Genomic DNA, 22,087 nt, shown 5'->3' with positions numbered 1-22,087 from the left:
GTTAACATACCTAGCAGTTAGTCTACTAGCTTCACTGTCATCCAAAGGCTCAACATCTGCATTTCTCAGCTAGTCATTAGCATCCCTTGGCTCCAAACTAGCAATCCTATGCTAGTCACTAGCATTCCCAGGATAGTCACTAGCATTTCTAGGCTAGTTATTAGCAGTTTTAGGTTAGGCTAGTAGCATTGTAAGCGTAACACTAGCATTTCTAGGATAGTCACTGAGATACCTAAATTAGTAACTAGAATCGCTAGGCTAGTCACTGTTATATCTAGACTAGCAGTTTGCAACCCAATTAATACACCTGTTCAAGCAACCCTACTAGCATTGCCAGGCTAGTCAGTAGCATTTCTAGGCAAATCACAAGCATCTCTGGGTTCGCAAGTAGCATTCCTAAACTTTTTAGCTTGCTCACATGCTAAGGCTAGTCAATAATATTTCTAGGCTAGTCACTAGCATATCTAGACAAGCAACTCATATGGTGCAGTTAGTTGTTAAATATTAGCAGAGTAAACTAATTCTATATTCTCTTTTCTTAAATTCATTGATACAACACAGTGTTCTTGTCTGGATGGCTGCAATTTACATGTAACATGTTTTTAAAAAAAGACACTGATAAACAATGATTTATTGACACTTGAACGTGGTGTCCATGTTTCCCACAGCAGTTGAATGCAACACATGGTGGGAGAAAAGCAGGTAGTGTGTACACCTGCCCTCAAGTGGTTTAGTTTAGGTTCAGGCATGGTCATATTATACATCAAACATTCCTGCATTACACCTATAAAACAGTATATAATAATAATAATAATAATAATAATAATAATAATAACGCAGAGGCTATAAGAGAATTATATAGTGTCTCCTGATACTTTAACGAATTTATTGCCTTTTCTTTTTATGGTTATTTTGCTATAAGATACATTCTTGTAATTACTTTTACAACTAGTGAGTTTTCTGTGTTTTTATTTCATATTTTATCTTTTAAAGTGGCAGTGAAGCTGCAGCTGTGGAGTCAGACTTGTTGCTCCGCGGTTTAGTTCACTGACAGCCGCAGCAGCAGCAGTTAATTCACAAATAGCGACAGTAAAAGAAGAAATGCGGAGTCGCTCTTACCTCGGAGCTTCATTTTCAAGTTTCGTCTCGGTCCTGTGCCGCTGCGCCTTCAGGCTCCCATGTTGTCGCTGTGAATCAGAGGAGCAGGATTCAGGAAATGAAGACAAGGAGGCGGACACACTCAGCCAACACACTACACGGACTCTCAAACTTCCTCGTCTGGTGTGCGTGTCAAAGCAAAAGACATCAGCTGGCTGTAAGATCATTTGTGTATTCAAATGAGTCTGACAGCAGAGTGGAAAATACTCAGATCTACTGCAGCTTGGAGCAGCTGCATGTGCAGGTTGCAGGGTGTCTGGAACCTGGGAACGTTTTTGGAGTCCGTGGAAAGTCGAGACGTTTTAAAGAGACAGCAGTGATTTAACCTTTTAACCCTCCTGTTGACCTCATTTACAGGCACCAAAAAATATTGTTTCCTTGTCTGAAAAAAAATCCAAAAATTCTGCAAAAAAAATTCCCAAATTTCTGAAAATTTGCAAAACCGTCAGGAAGAAAATTCCAATAATTCCTGAAAAGTTTCCCTTAAAAATTTTATTTCAAAAAAAAAAAAAATCCCCTAAATTTGGCAAGAAAATATTATCAAAAATGAGTAAAAATCTTCCAAAAAATCCTAGAAATATCTAAAGTCATTACATATATATCAGTAAAACTTCTAATATTTTTTTTAAGAACATTCACCCAAAAAATCAACCAAAATCCAGCGAATTTCGCTGGATTTTGGTTGATTTTTTGGGTGAATGTTGTTAAACATTTTTAACAAAAAAAAAGTTGAAAACGTGGACATCATAAGTTTCACTGTGAAAATATTGTTTATTTCCCCACATTTTCTTTAACTTTAAAACGGGTCAATTTTGACCTGCAGGACGACACGAGGGTTAAGACCCGAGTTTTGGTTGGGCTTGCATTTTAGATTTCTTCCAGTTATTTGGGATAAGGAGTAATCAATAAGTATAATAATTGGATAGTATCTATTATCTGATTATTATGTTTACTATATTTATTATATTAATATTAAGTTTATATTATTATTATTATTATTATTATTATTATTATTATTATTATTATTATTATTATTATTATTATTATTATTATTAACAATACGCTCTTTTTGAAAAAAAAGGCTGTCCACATATGTGAACACCATGTCCTAGGAGGATAAGTGTACATGTTGTGTAAAATGTATCCAGTTTAGCAGTGAGAGGATGTTGTATGTAAAAAAATAAATAAATTTGCAGGCCAAATGAAAATTCCTGAAAAATACCTATCACTAGCGTCACAACGCTAGTTACTAGCATATCCAGATTAGCAACATGAAGGCAGGTAATTCACCTGTTCCAGAAAGCATACCTACTAGCATCTCTAGCCCAACAACTAGCATTCTTAAAGGTATCAGTAGCATCCCCATGCTAGTCACTAGCACACCAAAATAAAGTACTAGCATCCTGAAGCTAGTTAGTATCATATCTAGACAAGCACCTTGCATCGATAGACTGTATACAGTCTATGCTTGCATCCCAAAGCAGGTAATTCACCTGTTCCAGAAAGTATCCCTATTAGCATCCATAGGCAAGCAACTCGCATTCCTAAATATAGCACTATCATCTTTAGGCTAAATTAGTTAGCCTACTAGCATCATTTGAGCTCATGCTTTAAAGGCAAGTGTAAGGACTGAAAGACACTCAGATCCCGAACTGTTAGCATCCTAGCTTAGCATTAGCCTCAGGTAACGAGCTAAACCAGACAGCAGCCTTTTTACAACTTAGGTCTTTAACACAACTATCACAGTTCCAGTTAGACACCAGGGAGGTGCGCTTCTTTAATGAACCCTTACGAGCGGTCAGCAAACACACCTGTAACTCCATCACAGTAAATATTAAGAGGCTCGCTAGTCACGAGCATCACTCGACCACTTACTAGTGTCCCAAGGCTATAAAAACTAGCATTCCTAAAACCATTAACAGCCTCCCAAGCAACTTGCTAACCTCCCTAAACTAGTCACAGGTATCACAAGACTAGTCACTAGCATTCCTAAACTAGCCACTAGCATGCCTAGGCTGTTGACTTGCAATTCTACCATAGACTGTATATGCAGTCTATGAATTCAACGCTACTCACTCCTTCCTAGACTTCTATGTTTGATATTTGTTTTGAAGTGAGATTAGGTTTGGGTTCAGAGGAAGTTGATGTTATTAGGACAAATGAAATTTAGTTGTTATAAACAACAAAATACTTACAACTAGCATGTCTAGGCTAGTCACAAGCATATCTAGACTGTCAATTTGCATCTCAGTGGATGTAATTCAGCTGTTCAAGCAAGCAACCCTACCACCATCCCAAGGTCAGCCACTAGCATTCCTAAACTTAATACTATCAACTTTAGACTTGTCATGAACATACTCCAATTTGTTACCAGCAACTCAAGGCTAGTCACATATGTATCACATATAATTCATCTGTTCCAGAAGGCAACTTTACTAGCATCCCTAGACAAGTAACTAGCAATATTAAACTTTGCACTGGCATCTTTAGGCTAGTCATTAGCATTTCTGAGCTAGTCACTAGCATATCTAGACTAGACCAAGTTTTTTTTGGAGAGTCGTTTGAGGCCAAGGAAATGAAAACATTAATAAGCCACCACACTGAGGTTATATGAAACTTTCTAGGTTTAATCAACAGCTGGTGAAAGTTACAGTGCAGGATTGTGGCTAAATATCTTCCTGTGCTCTCACCTGTTTCAGACCAGCTGTACTTTATATACATCTGCTCTCTGACACTTCATATTACTACAGTCACGGCAACTGGTTTCAGTTCTTTTCTTGGAAAATTAGCTCGCAGAGACTTCAAACTTCCTGTGTGTTCATAATAATAGACATTTATCACCATCACTATTATTAGAAACAGTAGTAGTAGTAAATAATTGGCAGCTGAGACACAGGGTTGTTTTGAAAAAGTTCTCAGCTTATTCATTGTGTCTAGTAATGCTCTCAACCTCTATAATGGGTATTTGGTATGTATTTACAAAACATCACACTCTTCATGCAAGAAAGAAACTCAGGACAGTTTTTACAAAGTTCCTCTTTACAAATTGTTTCTCAAGAAGCAGATTTTTTAATTTTTGCAGCCAATAAAATGTTTAAATGTTGGATTGAAAGTTAAAGAACTATCAAGGAGGCTTATTAAGATGCCAGAAAGTGCATAGTGATAATGTTTAACATTTTTAGATGCTTTAAGAGGTTTTCGGACAGAATTCAAACATCAGTGCAGCATTTGTGCTATGTTGGCAGGATCAAGAGTATGAAAACATCACTAAATAAGTAAAATATTTGGCATAAATTGCAAGACTGTCCTCTTAGCAGCTTTTATGACCTGTAAATAAGTTATTAATTGTTAAAAGACATCTGGTATTTCAACTCATGCCCCAAAGGCAAGCTGAAAGACACTCAGCTCCTGAACTGTGTTAGCATCCTAGCTTAGCATTAGCCTCAGGTAACTAGCTAAACCAGACAGCCGCCTTTTTACAACTTAGTTCATCAACACAGTTATCACAGTTCCAGTTAAACACCACTGGAATGAACCCTTATGGGCGGTCAGCAAACACACCTGTAAATCCATCACAGCAAATATTAAGAGGCTCCACCTGGTGGTACAACCAGGTACTTCAGCTAGTCTGCAGTACATTTTTTGACATGCATGTTTGTCTTCTGCCATATTTGAAATGTATTTTTAATTAAATATTAGTAGCAAATAGTCAAATGCAATTAATTAGAAATACCCTAATCATGACATTGAGTAATAGTGATTTTCTGCTGGAAAAATGAAAGACAGACCAAAGGACAAACCACTCAAAACTAAACCACTAAAAACAGTCTGTATCATTCACATTCTTGTTTCAAGATTAGTCTCTGGCTCCTCCTCCATCATGACATCAGTCAGATATCATAGTTTGTCATGTGTCTCGGTCAAAGTCACTGCAAGAAGTTGGGATGTTCTAATCATCAAATCTGACCCAGTGACCATCATGTCTAGCTTGCAAATGCCTTTAGTATTTTTTTAACAACTTAATAAATTATAATTTTTTAATAAATTAAAAAAATACAATCACAAGATAAATTTAGCTCAGAGTTTTGTTCACGGCATTATAAATTTAAATGATTAATTTGGAAAAAAAAGTGTAATTGCGACCTTTCTGACATATATTCTGATTAGATTTGTGATGTTTTGTAATTGTCATGTTTTATATGGTTTTGAAAATAGTTTTATTGTATTTCACACCTCCATATAGTATGTGAAGTTTGTTTATTGGTGGCAGAATCAGAGCCACTCCCTGTTGAACATGGACCCTTCACTTTGTACCCAACTTTTTGCCCAATGAAGATCTAACACCGAAATGTCGGCCAATAAATATATCTTTGCAAGTTATAAAGTTTGTAGGAAGCTGTTTGAATCCGAAATATGTTTTTAAAGTCAAGGTTTAGTTTAATATTCACAGTGTAACAGATCTGCAACTTAACAGAACATAAGAAACCATCAGCAGAAGCCTTTGTGATTTGCTGTTTGCATTGTTTCAAATTTTGATTTGAAATTGTTTCACTGTTGAGCTCTAATAACTAGTAATAAAAAAAGCCTCGGTTGAGTCACACAATCAGATTTTGGATCAACTCTGAGGCTCTGAAACTTAGCAGAGTTTAAAACGCAACTTTATTTTTGCATTGTGAGTTTTACTCTGTGTGTCCTTCCTGGAGTTATTCTCATCGACGGATGCTTTGTGGTTTCGTTGACGTCATTCTTTCACTTCCTCTTGATTTCTTTGTCTTTATCTCTCCCTCTCTGTCAACACTGAACATATAAATGACTTAACTTAAAATCAGATGTTTAAAATTGATGTGGCCTAGAAAGACAACAGCACTGTTAAACATATAATAAAACTTCTTATTCTTTATTTTTTGCCCCACATCTTCTTTCTTTTGTCTTTTTCGCCCACTCTGCTTCCTCCACCCACCTGCCTTCTCTCTCTCTCTCTTTCTTTCTCTCTACATCCTCGTCACTCAGCTCTTTCAAGGTTTCCCACCTGTGGCATCATATCGGCACCGTCGATGTGACCGAATGTACAGAAATCAACGCTGACCTCAAAAAGCTGGAGCTGAGGACGAGATAGAAGAGGAGGAGGAAGAGGGAAACAGAGGAGAAGAGACAATCATGATTCACTCAAGTAAGTGGCTGTGCACATACATCTACAGATGGAACACTTCATTACATTTCTGTCGGAGAAAAACAGCATCGAAAAAATATCTCCAGAACCAAAACTTTGTGCCGAACATCATCGAGAATAACGTGCAAAGCATCGGTGTATGGAGTGAGACAAACAGACGAACACGGCAGCCGATATTCCCTTTGCTTCTTTCTCAACGTAACTTCAGAAGTATAAACATCTCCTCATTGCTTTTGTTTTTCCTCAACCTTTTCCAGCTAAAATCCTACAAAATAAGGTAAATTAGATCCATGACGGATTCAAAAGTGATGATTTTGCTTTTCAATTATGTGAGAAAACATAAACAATCAGCTGTGGCTGTTTCTTCACTTCTGAAGCAGCGTTCGTGCTGCTACTGCGCAGATGTAAGTAAGACAGAAACACCTGTGTGCAAAGTAACACCTCCAATCTGTTGATTTCAGAAAAGCAGCTAATGTGAAGTTTCAGTTCTGTTTCTGTCGCTGGCACAACGGTTCAGTCACCCAGATGGAGTCTAAAGGTGCTTTTCAAATACGAAAAAGTACAGCAGCACTCATAGTGATACTGCTAATATAATAGTGGTTGATGTTCACCATCTTAGTGGAGCTAGCATGCTAACAGCAGCTGAGGCTGAAGAAAATATAGCATCAGTTTCTCAGGTATTTGATCACAATTCAAAGAGTTTGACAAGTGATTTTGACCTGATGGTGGCGCACAAGGAAAAATCCGACTGGCTCTTGATCAATAGAAACAAGAAAATACTTTGAAATATTCACTGAAATACACATCAGATGCAAACTGCTACTAAAGCCAAAGCACGCTTTTTCCCCGGCTAAAAACAGCCAATCAAATCCCTTAATCATGGATCCTCTTCACCCTCCAACATTCGCCCACTGGCTTCCATACAGGCCTCCTGAGAAACACTAGTTCCACCTGCACTCCAGTTGCTTCCATCTATGTTGAATATGGGTAGGATTGAACTGGAATCAGCACAGGCTCCGCCCCCCTTCAATCTCACTAACATTTGCTGCACCTGATTGGACGGCGCTTCACTCAGAGGTTCTCTGCTCCTGGATTTCAAACCAATCAACGTGGCGGCTTGTTTTGAAGCTTTTATTACAAAAACAGTTCAGCAAAATGTTTTTTTAAAAAAAAAAAAAAAAAAAAAAAACATTTGACGCAATAAATAAGGTGCCAGTTAATTTGACAAAATGTGCAAAAAATACAGATTAAGAACGATTGTACATACAGTACACTTCCTGTTTACATTCCCCAAAGCCCCCAATGTAAATCTGTACTTGTATTTTATTGTCCATCATCAGATGGTTATTCAATTAATCTATAAGTGAGCCACAGAAATTCATAGATTCTAACTTAAATTGATTAAAAAAAAGAGATACAAGTCCAATAGTCCAGACTTTAACCCTGTAAACCCCACATAGAAGATCTAAAAGATGACATAAATATTGAGATTCTAAACTGTGAGATAAAAAAACAAGATAAAGATTTGATAATGCAAGAAAAAAAAATACACTTTAGAGAGTAGATGAATTTAACTTCACTGAAATTTTCCATCAGCCAGATACGCAAACTAGATCAGCTGGAAATCCACTGATATGCAGCTAATAAATAATAAAGCAGAATTTCTCTCTTGTTTCTATGACTCTATGTCACAGACATTTAACTGCTGCAGTTTTACTGTCCAAACTATGATACATCCCATAATACTAATCCTCAAAGGTGGTTCAAGAGTAAATGAACAAAAAACTGATTTAATCTTTAGATTGTGAATGGTGGATGGTGGATCTGCATTGGATGTTAAACTAATTTGGCTGCAGTTTTTTTTCAGAACGCAAATGTATTTTGTAGCCCTGAAAATTTCATGCTTCTGTTTGTTGTGCTGATGAGGTTATGAGGCTTAAAATTGATGTAAAACATCATTTAAAAAGCATGTATTTCAAGGGCCTGTAACTCTAAAAATATTTGTAGAATGAAGGTAAAACTTTTCATGGCTCCAGTAAATATACTAAAGTTACCATAGATAAAGAATCAGCTGATTCTGAGGAGGTCAGACTGGAGGTTCAGATTGATTTTATATGGAATTATTTAAACATCTTTAGCTTCTGGTTCTCGTCAGGAAACCTGGCACTTATACAGAAACACAGCATTTTACCTTTGTATTCATAAAAATTAAAGATTTTCTTTCACCTAAAATAAAAAGACATATTTAATGGTTTAGATCATTTATAGAATCAGACATTTGTGTAACTTTTACCATTGAAATGCTTCAGGGTCCATTTGTGTTTAGGCTGCTTTTGCACAACATACAAAGAAATAAATGAAAAATGTTGCTGTTTTACGACGATGGCGAGTCCATGAATCCTGCAAGACCAAATATGTGCATGATGCAACGTGAACCAAACAGACGGGAAAGAGAAAAGTAGTTTATGAGGTAAAGAAGACAGAATAAATTAGACAATAGAGTTATAAAGAAGCTGAACTGGAAATGGATTGAAAGGATCATTAAAAAGTTTCGAGAGTTGGTTTGGATGTAAACTGAACTCACAATAGAATTTTTTTAAGCATAGAAGGGTTTTTTTTTGGTTGAAAAAATATATACATGCATAAAAAACAATCCAAATAAGAAGAAACAATAGTTGTGAGATAATGCAAAGCATCCAAAACTACACTCTAAAAACAGTTATAACAGCTTTTATCAAAATTATGTTCAATCAACGAACTATTTTGAGTTTGGGGAATTAGTCCTTCCTCTACAGTCAATGGTACTTTAATTGATCAATAACCTAATCACTGGTAGCATAAAGTTTATAAGGAATTCTGAACTCAAGGTTGAGAAAAAAAGGTTATCAAGCCAATTTAATTAATTTTTTTCCAACTTCAATTATATTTTAAATAAATAAATGCAGATATTTTAATTTAATCTACTCACAATATTAAATCAAAATAACAGAATTATGTCAACACAAGTCTTTAAAACAGTGTTTGTTACTTAAATCAGATTTTTTTCTCTACTTTCAATTAAATGGTGGCAACAGCTTCCCTGAATTACTTTATCAAGTGTACACTTTAGTATAATACATGAGTTATTCTGTTTGTTTGCACCAGTCAAAAGTAAAGCTCAGATTAAATTTTGTGTTAATTTGTTGAATATCAGAAGTCGGTTTCATTAAACCTTACCTAATTTGTCAAAAACGTGAAGTTGTCGGTCTGCCTGTGGAGGCTGGCGAACAGAAACATTCGAGAAAATGTGTTAATGGGATGTTGGTTCACCACAAACCACCAGAAGAGTTCATGGCTCCTTATGGCATCGACTCTGAACTTGTGCTGCAGGGATCACGCTCGCAAGGCATGCTGGGATATTTTAACTGATACCATCTCTATGAGGCCTGCTTCTACTGTGACGCTCAGCTTTAAATCGCATGACAGATGTGTGTCTTTGTCAAACTCACACAGGAAGAAACTTGTGTGCAAACGCTGAGAAAATGACCCACAAACCTGCCCACAGAAACACACACACACACACACGGACACAAAGAGTGTCTTAATTCTGCCGAAACGGAAACTAGACTTGCGGACAAAGTCCTCCTTCTCTAAACCACAGATGTGCAGAGGAGATGGTGAGATGGTGAGATAGTTAAAGAGAAAAGAAGCAGGTTAAAATAACACCGAAGTGCAGTAATTAACACGTTTGTCATTATGCATGAGACGTTTTCTGGCTGTTTTTAGCTTCTTTCACTGTAATATAAAGTCCTGCACCTCTATGGAAACAGCACGACCATGACAAGAAGTAGACAGAACTCAGAAATGTCTTCTGTGCCGTATGACACAGTTAAAAGGCCACAAAAACAAAGAGCATAGAAACAAATAAAAGTTGAGTTTCATGTGCAACATTCTTCCAGATGTTTCCAATGCTGTAAAAGAAACATCTCGACAAACGTCTTTACAAATGGCTCTACATGCTACAGATTAGAGATGAGATTTATGGCTCTTTGAAGGGAGACGGATCTTGAGGAGATGCTCCTTTCAAAGAGCCGTTCAAAAGACTGACTCGTTGTTATATTCGTTTGTTGTTTAGAAGTCAACCAAGAGTAATTTGTCTTTATCAAGGAAACAATCACTGGTAGCAGTTATAAGATACGACATGGACCAGAATAATTCAAACTTACACAAACTGTTTGTTTCCCGGACTTGAAAGAGATGTTTTTTCTGACAAATATTGCTTTGTGCTCTGCCTTGCGTGTCGTCCCCAGAAAAGTGCATCTAAATGCTGCTGCCATTTTATGTTTTATTTTGTTTTTTTTACCACTAATATCTCCTCCTCCCTGATAAAGCAGTACATGTGGACTCCGCTCCAGTCTCCAGTCAGTCGGACTCAAGCATCGCTCGCACTCCTCCTCCTCTAAGTTAGCTACACATAGTCATGGAAAAAATTATTAGACCACTCTTGTTTTCTTCAATTTCTTGTTCATTTTAATTCCTGGTACAACTAAAGGTGCATTGGTTTAGACAAATATAATGATAACAACAAAAATAGCTCATAAGAGTTTAATTTAAGAGTTGATATCTAGACATTTTCCATGGTTTTCTTGATAATAACCAAAATCACTTAAGTTTTTCCATCAACAGCTATGGCATTTTCCTGCCAAAAACAGCTTTTAGGCATTCCATGTTTTCTTTTCTGTCTGTTTTAGTCACATGATGCACACAGGAGTTGGTACTTGATTGCATAGCCATTGTTTCTGATGACTGCAGTCATGCGTCTCTCCACCAGCTTCTGACATTGTTCTGCTGTCACAGCAGCCCATTCCTGTTGCACTAATTCAAACAAATTTGTTTTGTTTTTGTGGTTCTACATTTTGCGATTTTCCACAAGTTTTCAATTTGATTTAGATCTGGTGATTGAGCAGGCCAAGGCATGGTTCCAATGTTCTGGTTCTCCTCCAGGCTTTAACTGACTTTGCCGTGTGGCCAGGGACATTGTCTTGTTGGAAAATCCAGTCATTGGAGGCAGGAAAGAGTTTTCCAGCTGATGGAAGAAGAATGTTTTCAAGAGTAGCCCTGTACATGATTTTCCTCTCTGTCCCTCTTGTCGTTTTGTCTTGTTTTATGATGTTCTGTGTCTTGTTTTTGAGATTTGGGGTCTAGTTTTCATTTTTATATTTTCTTTGTGTCATTTTGTCTTGTTTTTTGCTGTTTTGTGTCACTTTTTCTCTTTCTCTTGTTATTTTTTCTCATTTGGGTCATTTTGTGCCTCTTTTTTGTCTTGTTTGTGTCTCATGTCTGAACTATTTCTATCTTTACAGCCTCTACAAACTTTTTCTCTCTGCTTTGTACATCAGCTGTAGAAAGATGTTTCACCATGCTGAATGAATCCTCCAAAAACTTGCTCGTCTGTTTACTGATTTTGAGCCATGCTGCATTTATTTTATCATTCCACTATGTTTGATTTTATTGTCATCTCCTCTTTGCTCTGTGAAAACACAATCTGAAAACTCTCTGGATTTTTGCCTTGTGACTGGTGGTCACTGCTGAGTCAGTCATAGTTTTTCACTTGTGCTGAACAGCACAGAATTTTTAGGTTTTGTAGAATCTGGTGCAAACAGTTTATTTTATATATATATTTAGCATATTTTCTTATTGAGGCATGGAGAATAAAGGGAATTTGGTGAAAGATCACATTTGGTTGTTTTTGCTGATGGAACTATGTGTCACACACACCCATTGGAAAGTTGAAAATCTGACAAATACAGTGGGTTTTGGGATTACGAGGGTTAAACCTCATATCGAGTTGTTGAAAGATACATTCAGCATGGTGAAATATCTTGATTTACAGAGCTGCACTGTGAAAAATGTCAGTTTGCAGAGGTTATTTAAAGTAAACAGGCCTTGACAAATTGCCCTTGTTTAGCATGTCTCCATAAAATTTTAGTATTTTGTTTAGTATTAGTTTTATTTTTAAATCCCGTCTATGCTTCTAAAATTGTGTTTTTCATGTGTGTTTTCCTGCTTTTTCTAACTTGTGCAGGCACTTTGAGAAAACACTGAACATCTACACTACCATTCAAACATCTAGGGTCACCCAGGCAGTTTCATGCTTTACATGAAAACTCACACTTTTATTCATCAGTTAGTCTTTCAACACCATTAGCTAACACAATGTAGCATTAGAACACAGGAGTGATGGTTGCTGGAAATGTTTCTCTGAACCTCTATGGAGATATTCCATTAAAAATCAGCTGTTTCCAGCTAGAATAGTCATTTACCACATTAACAATGTCTAGACTGGATTTATGATTAATTTAATGTCATCTTCATAGACAAATACTGCTTTTCTTTCAAAAATAAGGACATTTCTAAGTGACTCCAGACTTTTGAATGAGTGTAGATTTTTTGCAAAACAAGTATTCAAAGAAATTCAGCTTTTTTTTTCCTTTTTATGATGTCTGTCATTCTAATTGTGTCGTAATGCACAGAAGACATTTCTGAATTCTCTCTCCATCTTCATGGTTGTTCTGTTTCCATAGAGATGCAGGACTTTATGTTGCATTTAACAATGAACCACAGTGAGGAAAAGTGTAACAGGAGCAAACAAAAGAAAACAAAAACAAAACTAATTATTTGGTTTTGTAAAAGTGTCCCTACAGTTTCCACCACAGTGCTGCTAGTTATTTCACATACTGTTGACTAGTTTAACTATCCTCTGCAGCGCCCCTGGTGTCTGTGAGGACAAATTGTTGTTTCAGTGACTTTTACTAGCTCGATTCTTTTCTTTTCCTCCAGATCACTCCGTCCACTCAGTCTTCTGCTGTTGCTGCTGTGCTGTTCAAACCAGGTACAGTCTGTGGGTCCAACTTTAAAAACATTAGGAGATTTTTCATTTCTTACGTGTATATTATTAAAGCAGAATTTATATTATTTAAGAGATTAAAAAGAGGCAGTTTAACAGAGCATTTGTAGTGGTTTTTTTTGTGTGTTTGGCTTGTATTTTGTGCTCTGTGTCTATTTTAAAATTAATTCTGCATTTAAAAGCAGTTCAATAAAACCAGGTCAGGCTCAGTGAAGTCGACACCTTGGATCTGGTCAATTTTATATTTATAATCTCCACCGTGTCCTGTATATATCTAATAAAAAGCAACTGAAATATTACTATCACACACCAGCAAATGGTGGATATGACTAAATATATATATATATATATATATATATATATATATATATATATATAAACTTAATAACAAAATGTTTACTGAGGTAATCAATCAAGTGAAATTATTGAAATTGAACCTCTGACGCGTCGCCCCCTGCTGGTTGTTACAAAGAATGCAGGTGTAAGGCTTCACTTGTCAGACCTGAATGCTACTACCTGCTAAACTAAATTATTGATGGTTAATTCTGGGAAACAATCGTACCTCATGGAATATTTAAACTGGCAAAGCAGTTTGGTAAAGTATATTAGAGGTTCTCATTGGACACAGATCAACAAATTGATTGACTGACTGATTGTTTTCAGGGAGATCAGCACCCGTGTGGAGCTGGAAGGCAGCACCTCACTTTGTTTCCGAGGCCGAAGACATCCAGGACACGCCCACCGGGTAGGACAGAGTGTGTTTCAGTCTGTCCTTATTTATTTCTATGAATTAACCCTCTCATTGATGAAAAATGAATTTGTCTGATTATTTATTTTACAACTGTTACCAACACTGGAAAAAAAAAACACGGTGGCTCTATTACTTTTTGTTACTTTTTTAATTTCGCGTCCATACTTGTCTGCTTTGTATGAACACAGCCTGCAGTTCAGCTAAAAACTCTAAAAAATTTTTGGTTTATACAGAATATGGTTCCTGCAAATGGTTGATTTGTGGCAATTTTTTACATGAGAAATGTCGAATAAACTAATTTTGATGACATGATTGGTTCAAGGACATCGGAAAGCAGAAAACCTGGCAATTCTTTCTGTTTTTACAGTTTGTGCCTCATAAATGGTGCATTTTTGTTCCTGTTTTATAAGATAACTTTCAGCAGGTTTTGAGGTTGACTTTTTTGTGTGTCTCAGGTCGAAAGGTCGAGGAGGAAACTGCCGCTGCCACCTCCAGAGGGCGAAGACAGCGAAGGCGAAGGGCTGCTGAGCGTCGTCGCAATGTACGACTTCACCGCCAAGGAGGACACAGACCTCACGCTCAGACAGGTACACAAACAAACACACACAGCAGAGTTGTGTTATGTTGTGGCGTTGTGTTGATGCGGCCTGTTGTGTTTTCAGGGGGAGGAGTACATCATCCTCCACAAACAGGACCAGCTGTGGTGGCGAGCGCAGGACAATCACGGGTAATTAAAACCAGGAAAATCATTACAACAATAATTTAGACATAAGTAGATGAAATAAGTAGATGAAATTCAGTGTTTGTGTCTCCATTTTTATGCTCTCTTTATGATATAAAGGCTAATAGACAAACTCTGGAAATAGTATCTTAAATTTTAGAGTAGAAAAGCACGTATGCTGACATTATTAATAAACCAAATTTAACATTTTGGTTTGTCTTTCTGTTCAACTGATTCCAACAATGTGGCAATAAAAAGGAAATTATTAGGAAATTATTTACTGCTCAGTAAAAAATAATGTCTGCTGAAAATGTCCTAAAGTGTCAGATTGTTGTTTTATCAGGAATAAAGGCTTCATCCCCAGCAACTATGTGACAGAGAAAAACAGAATCGAGGCAAACTCGTGAGTTATTCTTCAATTTAGTGACATTTGATTTATGACATCTGATATTTTTAATGATCAAAGTGCTTGTTTTTGTCCAGGTGGTACTGCAAGAACATCACCAGGACAGAAGCAGAGCAGCTGCTGAGACAAGAGGTATTCACCCACAACATCCACGTTTTCATATGTTTATATGGGAAACAAACATCAGGTTCCTTCTGCTTGACCTTCTTGAATTTGTTTGAAACTTTTCCATCATAAATTAGGGAGATTTAAAATGGTATCTGTGAAATTTTAGCTAAATATATCAAATGCTTTCCGACTTAGTATTATTTTAGAAATTGCCAGTCGACCTACTTCCAGCAGGCTTTTTCTTACGTTGAAAATTTAAGGCGGTTTGAACAACAATATCTCAGGGACTATTTCACCATTGATTCAGAATCTGTAATACTAGATTGGATTGGACTAGATGTTAACCATTTGATAATCATGTCACTGTTTTTCCTCTGCATTACCACTATTCTTGTAATGTGAGCTAGAAGGTGAGACTTTTCATGGCAAGATCTTTTTTTTTTATTTCAACTCACCCGTTCTCAAAAATTATTTGCTATATTTGTCCAATATTACAGACTATTACAGATTGTGAATCAATTGCATGATGAGAAATTACTGTGAAAAATTCATGTTTTTATCTTTAATAGTTCCTGAGATATTATTGTCCAAACAGCCTCAAATTTCAATGTGAGAAAAAGCCTGTTGAAAATTAGTCAATGCTCAGTTTTTAAAATAATATCTTGCTAAATATTTACATTTCATATGATAAAGTTTCAAGCAAATCAGAGTTCGTCAAGTAGAAATTGTTCTAAAAATGCAATGATCTGTATTTGAAGTCGAGGTGAAATCATTTGACTATTCAGATATTTGTTTGTCCCTTTGTTTCAGCTTATTAAATGTGATGATTCATTGCTTTTCTTCTTAACTGTAAACTGAATATTTATTTCTAATTTATTAGTTTAAAACTTGTGATTTTCACATTTACACCAATATTATTATTATTATTATTATTATTATTATTATTATTATTATTATTATTATTATATTATTATTATTATTATTATTATTATTATTATTATTATTATTATTATTATTATTATTATTATTATTATTATTATAAAGTGTTTTTATTGTGTCTTTCATTAGATTTAATAATTTTGGCATTTTACTCTTGTTTTTATGATCAGTACTTGCTTCTTTTTATGTGCATTAAGTCATTGTGAAGCACACTGAGCTGCATTTCCCTTATAAAAGGTGCTTTACAAATAAAGATTAATGGTAATATTTTCAATTATTCAAGGAAATAGTTATTATTTTGTGTTGTTTTTCATAGGACAAAGAAGGTGGTTTCGTGGTGCGAGAGTCCAGCCAAAAGGGAGTTTATACCGTCTCAGTTTACACCAAAACATTAAGGTGATTCACACTGAAAGAAATTGTGATTTTTCTCATAAAAATCCCATTTCATGACATTTTTATAACCGCTCTTTTGACAAACAAAGCCAGAATGCTGATTGACTCAAAATTAGAACCTCGTTGAACCAAATTAGAGTCTGAGTTTTGAGATAAAGCTGAAATAAAAATTCCAAAAATGTAAATAAGTTGCAACAAAATAAGAGTATTTTATACTGAAGTGTGAACCTGTAAGCTGACTAACTTGTCTGTTTGTTTTGGTTTTCAGTGCTAATGGAGATATTAGACATTACCAGATTAAAATCACTGACACCGGACAGTACTTCTTGGCTGAAAAACACATCTTCAGCTCCATCCCCGACGTTATACACTACCATGAACACAACGCAGCAGGTAAACAAACGCACAGATTCTCTGCACACGTCGACAGCGGTTCTGCATATGATGCTTCATTCGTTGTGTTTGTAGGTTTGGTGACGAGGCTCCGATATGCAGTGGGACCAATGGGAAGGTGTGTCCCGGCCACAGCAGGATTCAGCTCAGGTAGAAAAACATTAAAATGCTCCACTGATCTCTGAAGGTTTTCTTTTACAATTACAAGATTTATCAGATCTAGACAATGGATTTCCAACTGTCCTTGAACTGCTCATCACTGTTTGTCTGAAACTGATCCATATCTAAGAACAAAATTGTGATATTTTATTGAAATCATTTTATTGGACATTTCTCAATTACGCAATTCTTTTCTTTAAAAACTTTCTCCGTGACAAAAAATCTGGAATTTTTCTACTGAACTGCAGGCTGTGTAATTGGCTGTAAACTTTTTTGTTTTAAATATTTTGTTCATGCTAATACAACTTGTTTTAATACAAATATTTTAATTACAGTGTTTCCTTTTTCAGATCAGGTTTTGTTTTTAAATAATTTTTTTTTCAATGCCAAATTACTGTCACTGTTTTAGCCCCACAGAAAATGGTCCTGAGCTTGTTCAAACCAAACATCACAAACTGTACAGACACTGAAACAGTCCATGTAGAACAGGCTAAACACTATAAAAAATAAAACAATTTTAACTGTACTTTAATGTTATTTTACGGATGTTTCCCGTTTTGTTGAATCATGGACAACATCTAGTAAAATCAGGAAAAAAATGACATGCTAACTGTAAAAAATAAAAATACTGTTAACATAAAAAAATATTTTTTGTAAATGGTAAGTTTTGACTCTAAAATAGCATTTTTTACTGTATTTAAATATAATCGTACAGTAATATGTTGTAACTGTAAAATTACACTGATTTAGTGTATGTAAATGTGCTAAAATATCAATATTTTACAGATATTTGCTATTATTTTCAGTTTCTACACTTTCTGAATGTTACAATGTTCCACTATTTTTTCTAAAATGTGTTAAGATCAGCTAAAACAAATTTATTTTTAAAATATTTGCTGTTATTTGAAAGAAAATATATGTGCAATAAAAAATAAAAATGGTACATTTGTTTAGTGTACAGTTTTAGTATATTTAAATCAGCTAAAAATATAATTATGTCACAGCCAATATTATCACCATACTTTTTTTGTATTCCATGATTTTTTAGCAAATTAACTCTGGCACCCTTGCCACCAGATTTTCACCAGTGTTTTGTGGACATTTTGTTTAAAAATGTGGGTAAAATCTGCTAAATCAGCAGATATTTGCCACCATTTGAAAGAAAGATTATTTATATTAAGGACTGAAAGATAGGAAATGGTTATTTTCCCCATTTGCATTTAGTTCACAAAATAAAAATAAAAAACAGACCAAAACTGTAACTACTGTTAAAGTGCAGTAGTTTTAGTGATTAATTATCTTCACAATATCTGACAGTAAAATCAAAATTTAAATCATTGAGTATCACTGTTGTGCGGATTTTTTCCCATTATTTTATCTTTTACAGTTTTTGAATGTTACAGTATTGCAATGTATTTTTTCTGGCACCCTTGCTGTCTGTTTGTTACAGTTTTTTATGGAATTTTTTTTACAGTGTACATCATAGTGAAACGCACCATCTTTGCAAGATTTTGAGCTGAAAGTTGAAACACACATCTTTGCGACTTTGATAAATTTGCCAAAAAGGGGCACAATATAGGGCATTTAAGGAAGATGGGGATGGAGATGGGATCGACTGACCAAGCTGATGTTTCTGTTTCTTCTCCATTTGGTCTTCTTTCCTCCAGAGAAGTGGGAGATCAACCCCAGCGAGCTGACCTTCATGAAGGAGCTGGGCAGCGGTCAGTTTGGCCAAGTGAGGCTTGGCAAGTGGAGGGCTCAGCACAAAGTGGCCATCAAGGCCATCAGGGAGGGAGCCATGTATGAGGAGGACTTCATCGAAGAGGCCAAAGTCATGATGTGAGGACAGGAGAAGATGTGGAGATGATCAGGACCAGAGAGGAGAAGCAGCAGCTTGTTATAACTCTGTTTTTTCTCAGGAGGCTCTGCCACCCGAAGCTGGTGCAGCTGTACGGCGTCTGTTTGCAGCAGCGCCCCCTGCTGATCGTGGCCGAGTTCATGGAGAATGGCTGCCTGCTGAACTTCCTGCGGCAGAAGGGCGGAGCTCTGAGGGAGGCGTGGCTTCTGTCCATGTGCCAGGATGTCTGTGAGGGGATGGAGTACCTGGAGGCTCATAGTTTCATCCACAGAGACCTGGTCCGTCACCACAAAAACACAAAAAACTTGGAAAATTCAGGAAATACACTACTATTCAAAGTTTGGAGTCCCCCAGGCAATTTCATGTTTTCCATGAAAACTCACACTTTTATTCATGTCTTAACATAATTGCACAAGGGTTTTCTAATAATCAATTAGCCTTTCAACACCATTAGCTAACACAATGTAGCATTAGAACACAGGAGTGACGGTTGCACCTCTAATTCAACGGTTCAAACATATGTAATTCAGTATAAGTACGGTACCTTAATGAATATATTCTAATTGTGCTCTATGTTGTAAACTTAGCGGGCAAAATACTTCAGTTTTATGTTTGTCTTCTGGATATTTTTCCGCCCTACAGGCAGCCAGGAACTGTCTGGTTAATGAGCACAACGTGGTGAAGGTCTGCGACTTTGGAATGACCAGGTATGGCTGATATTTTAAAATTTTGTTTGTGCTTTAGTGCTTTGGGAGATATGCTATGTGCTACATTAGAAGTCAGAGCCAGCAGCTTGTTAGCTTAGCTTAGCATAAGACTAAAAAGGGACTGGAAAAAGTTAGAGCTCCCCTCCAGTGCTGTTTAATTGACATGATACATATAATTTGTTTAGATAGAAGTATAAAATAGTCATTTGGACAATTTTTTGGTTCTGAATCAGTTAGCTCAAGACATGTTCAGACATATGGCTTCCCGTCAAACAGTGAATAAATGTAATAATCGTCTAAAATGTGTTAAGTTGTCAGCTTTCAAGGTGCTTTTAAGTAGATTTTGTTCTCAGACAGCATGCTAGCTGTTTGCCACTGCTTCTGCTCTGTGTGCTAAGTTAAGCTAACCAGCTGCTGGATAAAGTCTTGTGTTTCATGTGGAGTTACCAGCATAGTATGCTAAATAATTTCCAAAAATATTAAGTGAGGTATCACGCTGTGTTATTGTTTCCAGATACGTTCTAGACAACCAGTACACCAGTTCCAATGGTGCTAAGTTCCCAGTGAAATGGTCTCCTCCTGAAGTTCTCCACTACAGTAAATACAGCAGCAAGTCTGACGTCTGGTCTTTTGGTGAGGAACCACAGAAAAAAACTGACTTTCCACATACTCCGTAGCAGAAACATGAGATGTGATCAGAAAGTACTGAGACTGCAACAATTAAAATCAATAAACATGCAGAAGTAGCTTCCTTGTGCAGCAATACTCTGCTCCCAGTGCTCCTTCAGTGCTTTTAATGCCCCCTGGAAGTCCTGCTATATCAGCACGTCAAACACTGTATGTGGGGAACAGTGAGCCTTCAACTTTAATTTCATTTTGGTAAAATAAGTAGAAATTGCAGGGAGTAAAATCTAAGAAGCAGGGCAGGTGGAGACTAACGATTGTGTTGTGTGTCATTATACCGCTGAAACCAGAGTAGTCACATGCCATCAAACCACAGGTCAGATGGTTTGTGGCGAATGTTCTCCATCAGACGCATCAGGATATCAGAACTCTACCTTAATTATACGACCCTGTATAACCAATAACCATAAAGGGAAAAATTAAGCTTGTATTCAACATTAAAAAAGTAACTTCGTGCAAAAAATTCAATGTAAAAATGCATCTTATAAGAGCATTTCCTATTTCAGTGACAGAAGTATTGCACAAATATTGACTAATTCATGGTGCACATCCACATTAATGTTGAAAAATTAATTATTCATGTTTATAGGAACAGAAAAAGTCCCCACAAGCATTATCAATGCTGGAATAAAGTAACTCTGCATACTAAATGTGTTGCAATTTTACTAATTTCCACACAGTTCAGCCAAAATGTCCCTAAATTTTTGGCTCGTGACTTTTGTTTGCAGATGAGTCGTTCATATCTTCACTGTTACACCAAAGGATTTTTAGTCTTTTACAGAATATAATACAAATACTTTTTTATGGGTGAATTTTTAAAGTAATACATTTAGAATGAAGCATGTTTTAATGAAATATTAAACTTTTAAGCTTTGTTTTGGTTAAGTTTTCCAACAGAATGGTGCCTTGTGGATGATCACTTTTACTTTTCTGTTTTATTTCAAATGTTCTGGCAGGTTTGGGGGTTAAGAGGGACAAATGTGCTTTAGTTACAAATAACAGCTGGTATTTTTTCCTGCTAAAATCAAATATACAATCTACAATGTGATCTACAGTTAGGATTAACAGTGTCTGTGTGCAGGTGTGGTGATGTGGGAGATCTACTCGGAGGGTCGGACTCCGTTTGAAAACCGGTCCAACCTGGAGGTAGTCAACGACATCACCAGGGGGATCCGGCTGTACCGACCACATCGAGCCTCGCAGTCGCTGTACGCCATCATGTACCGCTGCTGGCATGAGGTACCAAACAGCTCACTCTTTTATTCATTCAGCCATTTTTATTTAGTCAGAGCACTACGAATCACAGATATGGTGAACAAACAAAAAACAAAAAAAGGAAAATTCACTTTGAACACACCTTAAAGACTTCAGGATGTGGCTGAAAGCTCTACTAGCACCACTTGTGATGGGATTAATTTAGACAAACTTCCAATTTAAAGTTTTCTCTCCTTTGAACATGACACCTTTTGTTAACCAATCACATCTTCCTCCCTTCCCCTCTATCCCTTCTTCTTCTTCTTTTTGTTCTTCTTCGGTGGTGGTGATGGTGCAGAAGGCTCTGGGCCGGCCGCCTTTCTCTGAGCTCCTGGAGGAAATCAGAAAACTGGCAGAAAATTCAGATTGACACACACACACATTAATATATTGCTGACCTTCAAACTGTTTTTCCATGTTATCATGAATGTACACATGCTGTATTTTGTCACTGTAAATAAATATTTTTTCATAAAAGTTTTTTTTTTTTTTTACATTTT

General features: G+C 36.2%; 2 protein-coding genes across 3 annotated transcripts in view; one reads left to right on the top strand and one right to left on the bottom strand.

The window, feature by feature from the left end:
- Nucleotides 1-1,434, bottom strand: part of tec (tec protein tyrosine kinase) — a 17,903-nt gene extending 16,469 nt beyond the window's left edge. The window contains exon 1 of one of the 2 annotated variants that reach the window (XM_023266348.3): nt 1,120-1,434. The gene's annotated coding sequence lies outside the window, so the exon portion shown is untranslated. The remainder of the gene's footprint in view (nt 1-1,119) is intronic. The other variant, XM_023266350.3, reaches the window with a different exon arrangement.
- txk (TXK tyrosine kinase) overlaps nt 1-22,087 on the top strand; it is a 26,219-nt gene extending 4,132 nt beyond the window's left edge. Inside the window, exons 2-17 of the mRNA XM_035946486.2 lie at nt 6,169-6,328; nt 13,148-13,199; nt 13,878-13,959; nt 14,421-14,552; nt 14,628-14,692; nt 15,030-15,089; nt 15,170-15,224; nt 16,456-16,535; nt 16,801-16,925; nt 17,001-17,075; nt 18,752-18,923; nt 19,004-19,220; nt 19,585-19,649; nt 20,164-20,282; nt 21,415-21,572; nt 21,886-22,087. Coding sequence (XP_035802379.1) covers nt 6,316-6,328; nt 13,148-13,199; nt 13,878-13,959; nt 14,421-14,552; nt 14,628-14,692; nt 15,030-15,089; nt 15,170-15,224; nt 16,456-16,535; nt 16,801-16,925; nt 17,001-17,075; nt 18,752-18,923; nt 19,004-19,220; nt 19,585-19,649; nt 20,164-20,282; nt 21,415-21,572; nt 21,886-21,957 — 1,542 coding nt within the window. The 5' untranslated portion in view covers nt 6,169-6,315 and the 3' untranslated portion in view covers nt 21,958-22,087. The remainder of the gene's footprint in view (nt 1-6,168; nt 6,329-13,147; nt 13,200-13,877; nt 13,960-14,420; nt 14,553-14,627; nt 14,693-15,029; nt 15,090-15,169; nt 15,225-16,455; nt 16,536-16,800; nt 16,926-17,000; nt 17,076-18,751; nt 18,924-19,003; nt 19,221-19,584; nt 19,650-20,163; nt 20,283-21,414; nt 21,573-21,885) is intronic.

Source organism: Amphiprion ocellaris, chromosome 23, assembly GCF_022539595.1.
Source record: "Amphiprion ocellaris isolate individual 3 ecotype Okinawa chromosome 23, ASM2253959v1, whole genome shotgun sequence".
NCBI classification, from domain to species: domain Eukaryota; kingdom Metazoa; phylum Chordata; class Actinopteri; family Pomacentridae; genus Amphiprion; species Amphiprion ocellaris.
This window is presented reverse-complemented; position numbering and strand designations above follow the sequence as displayed.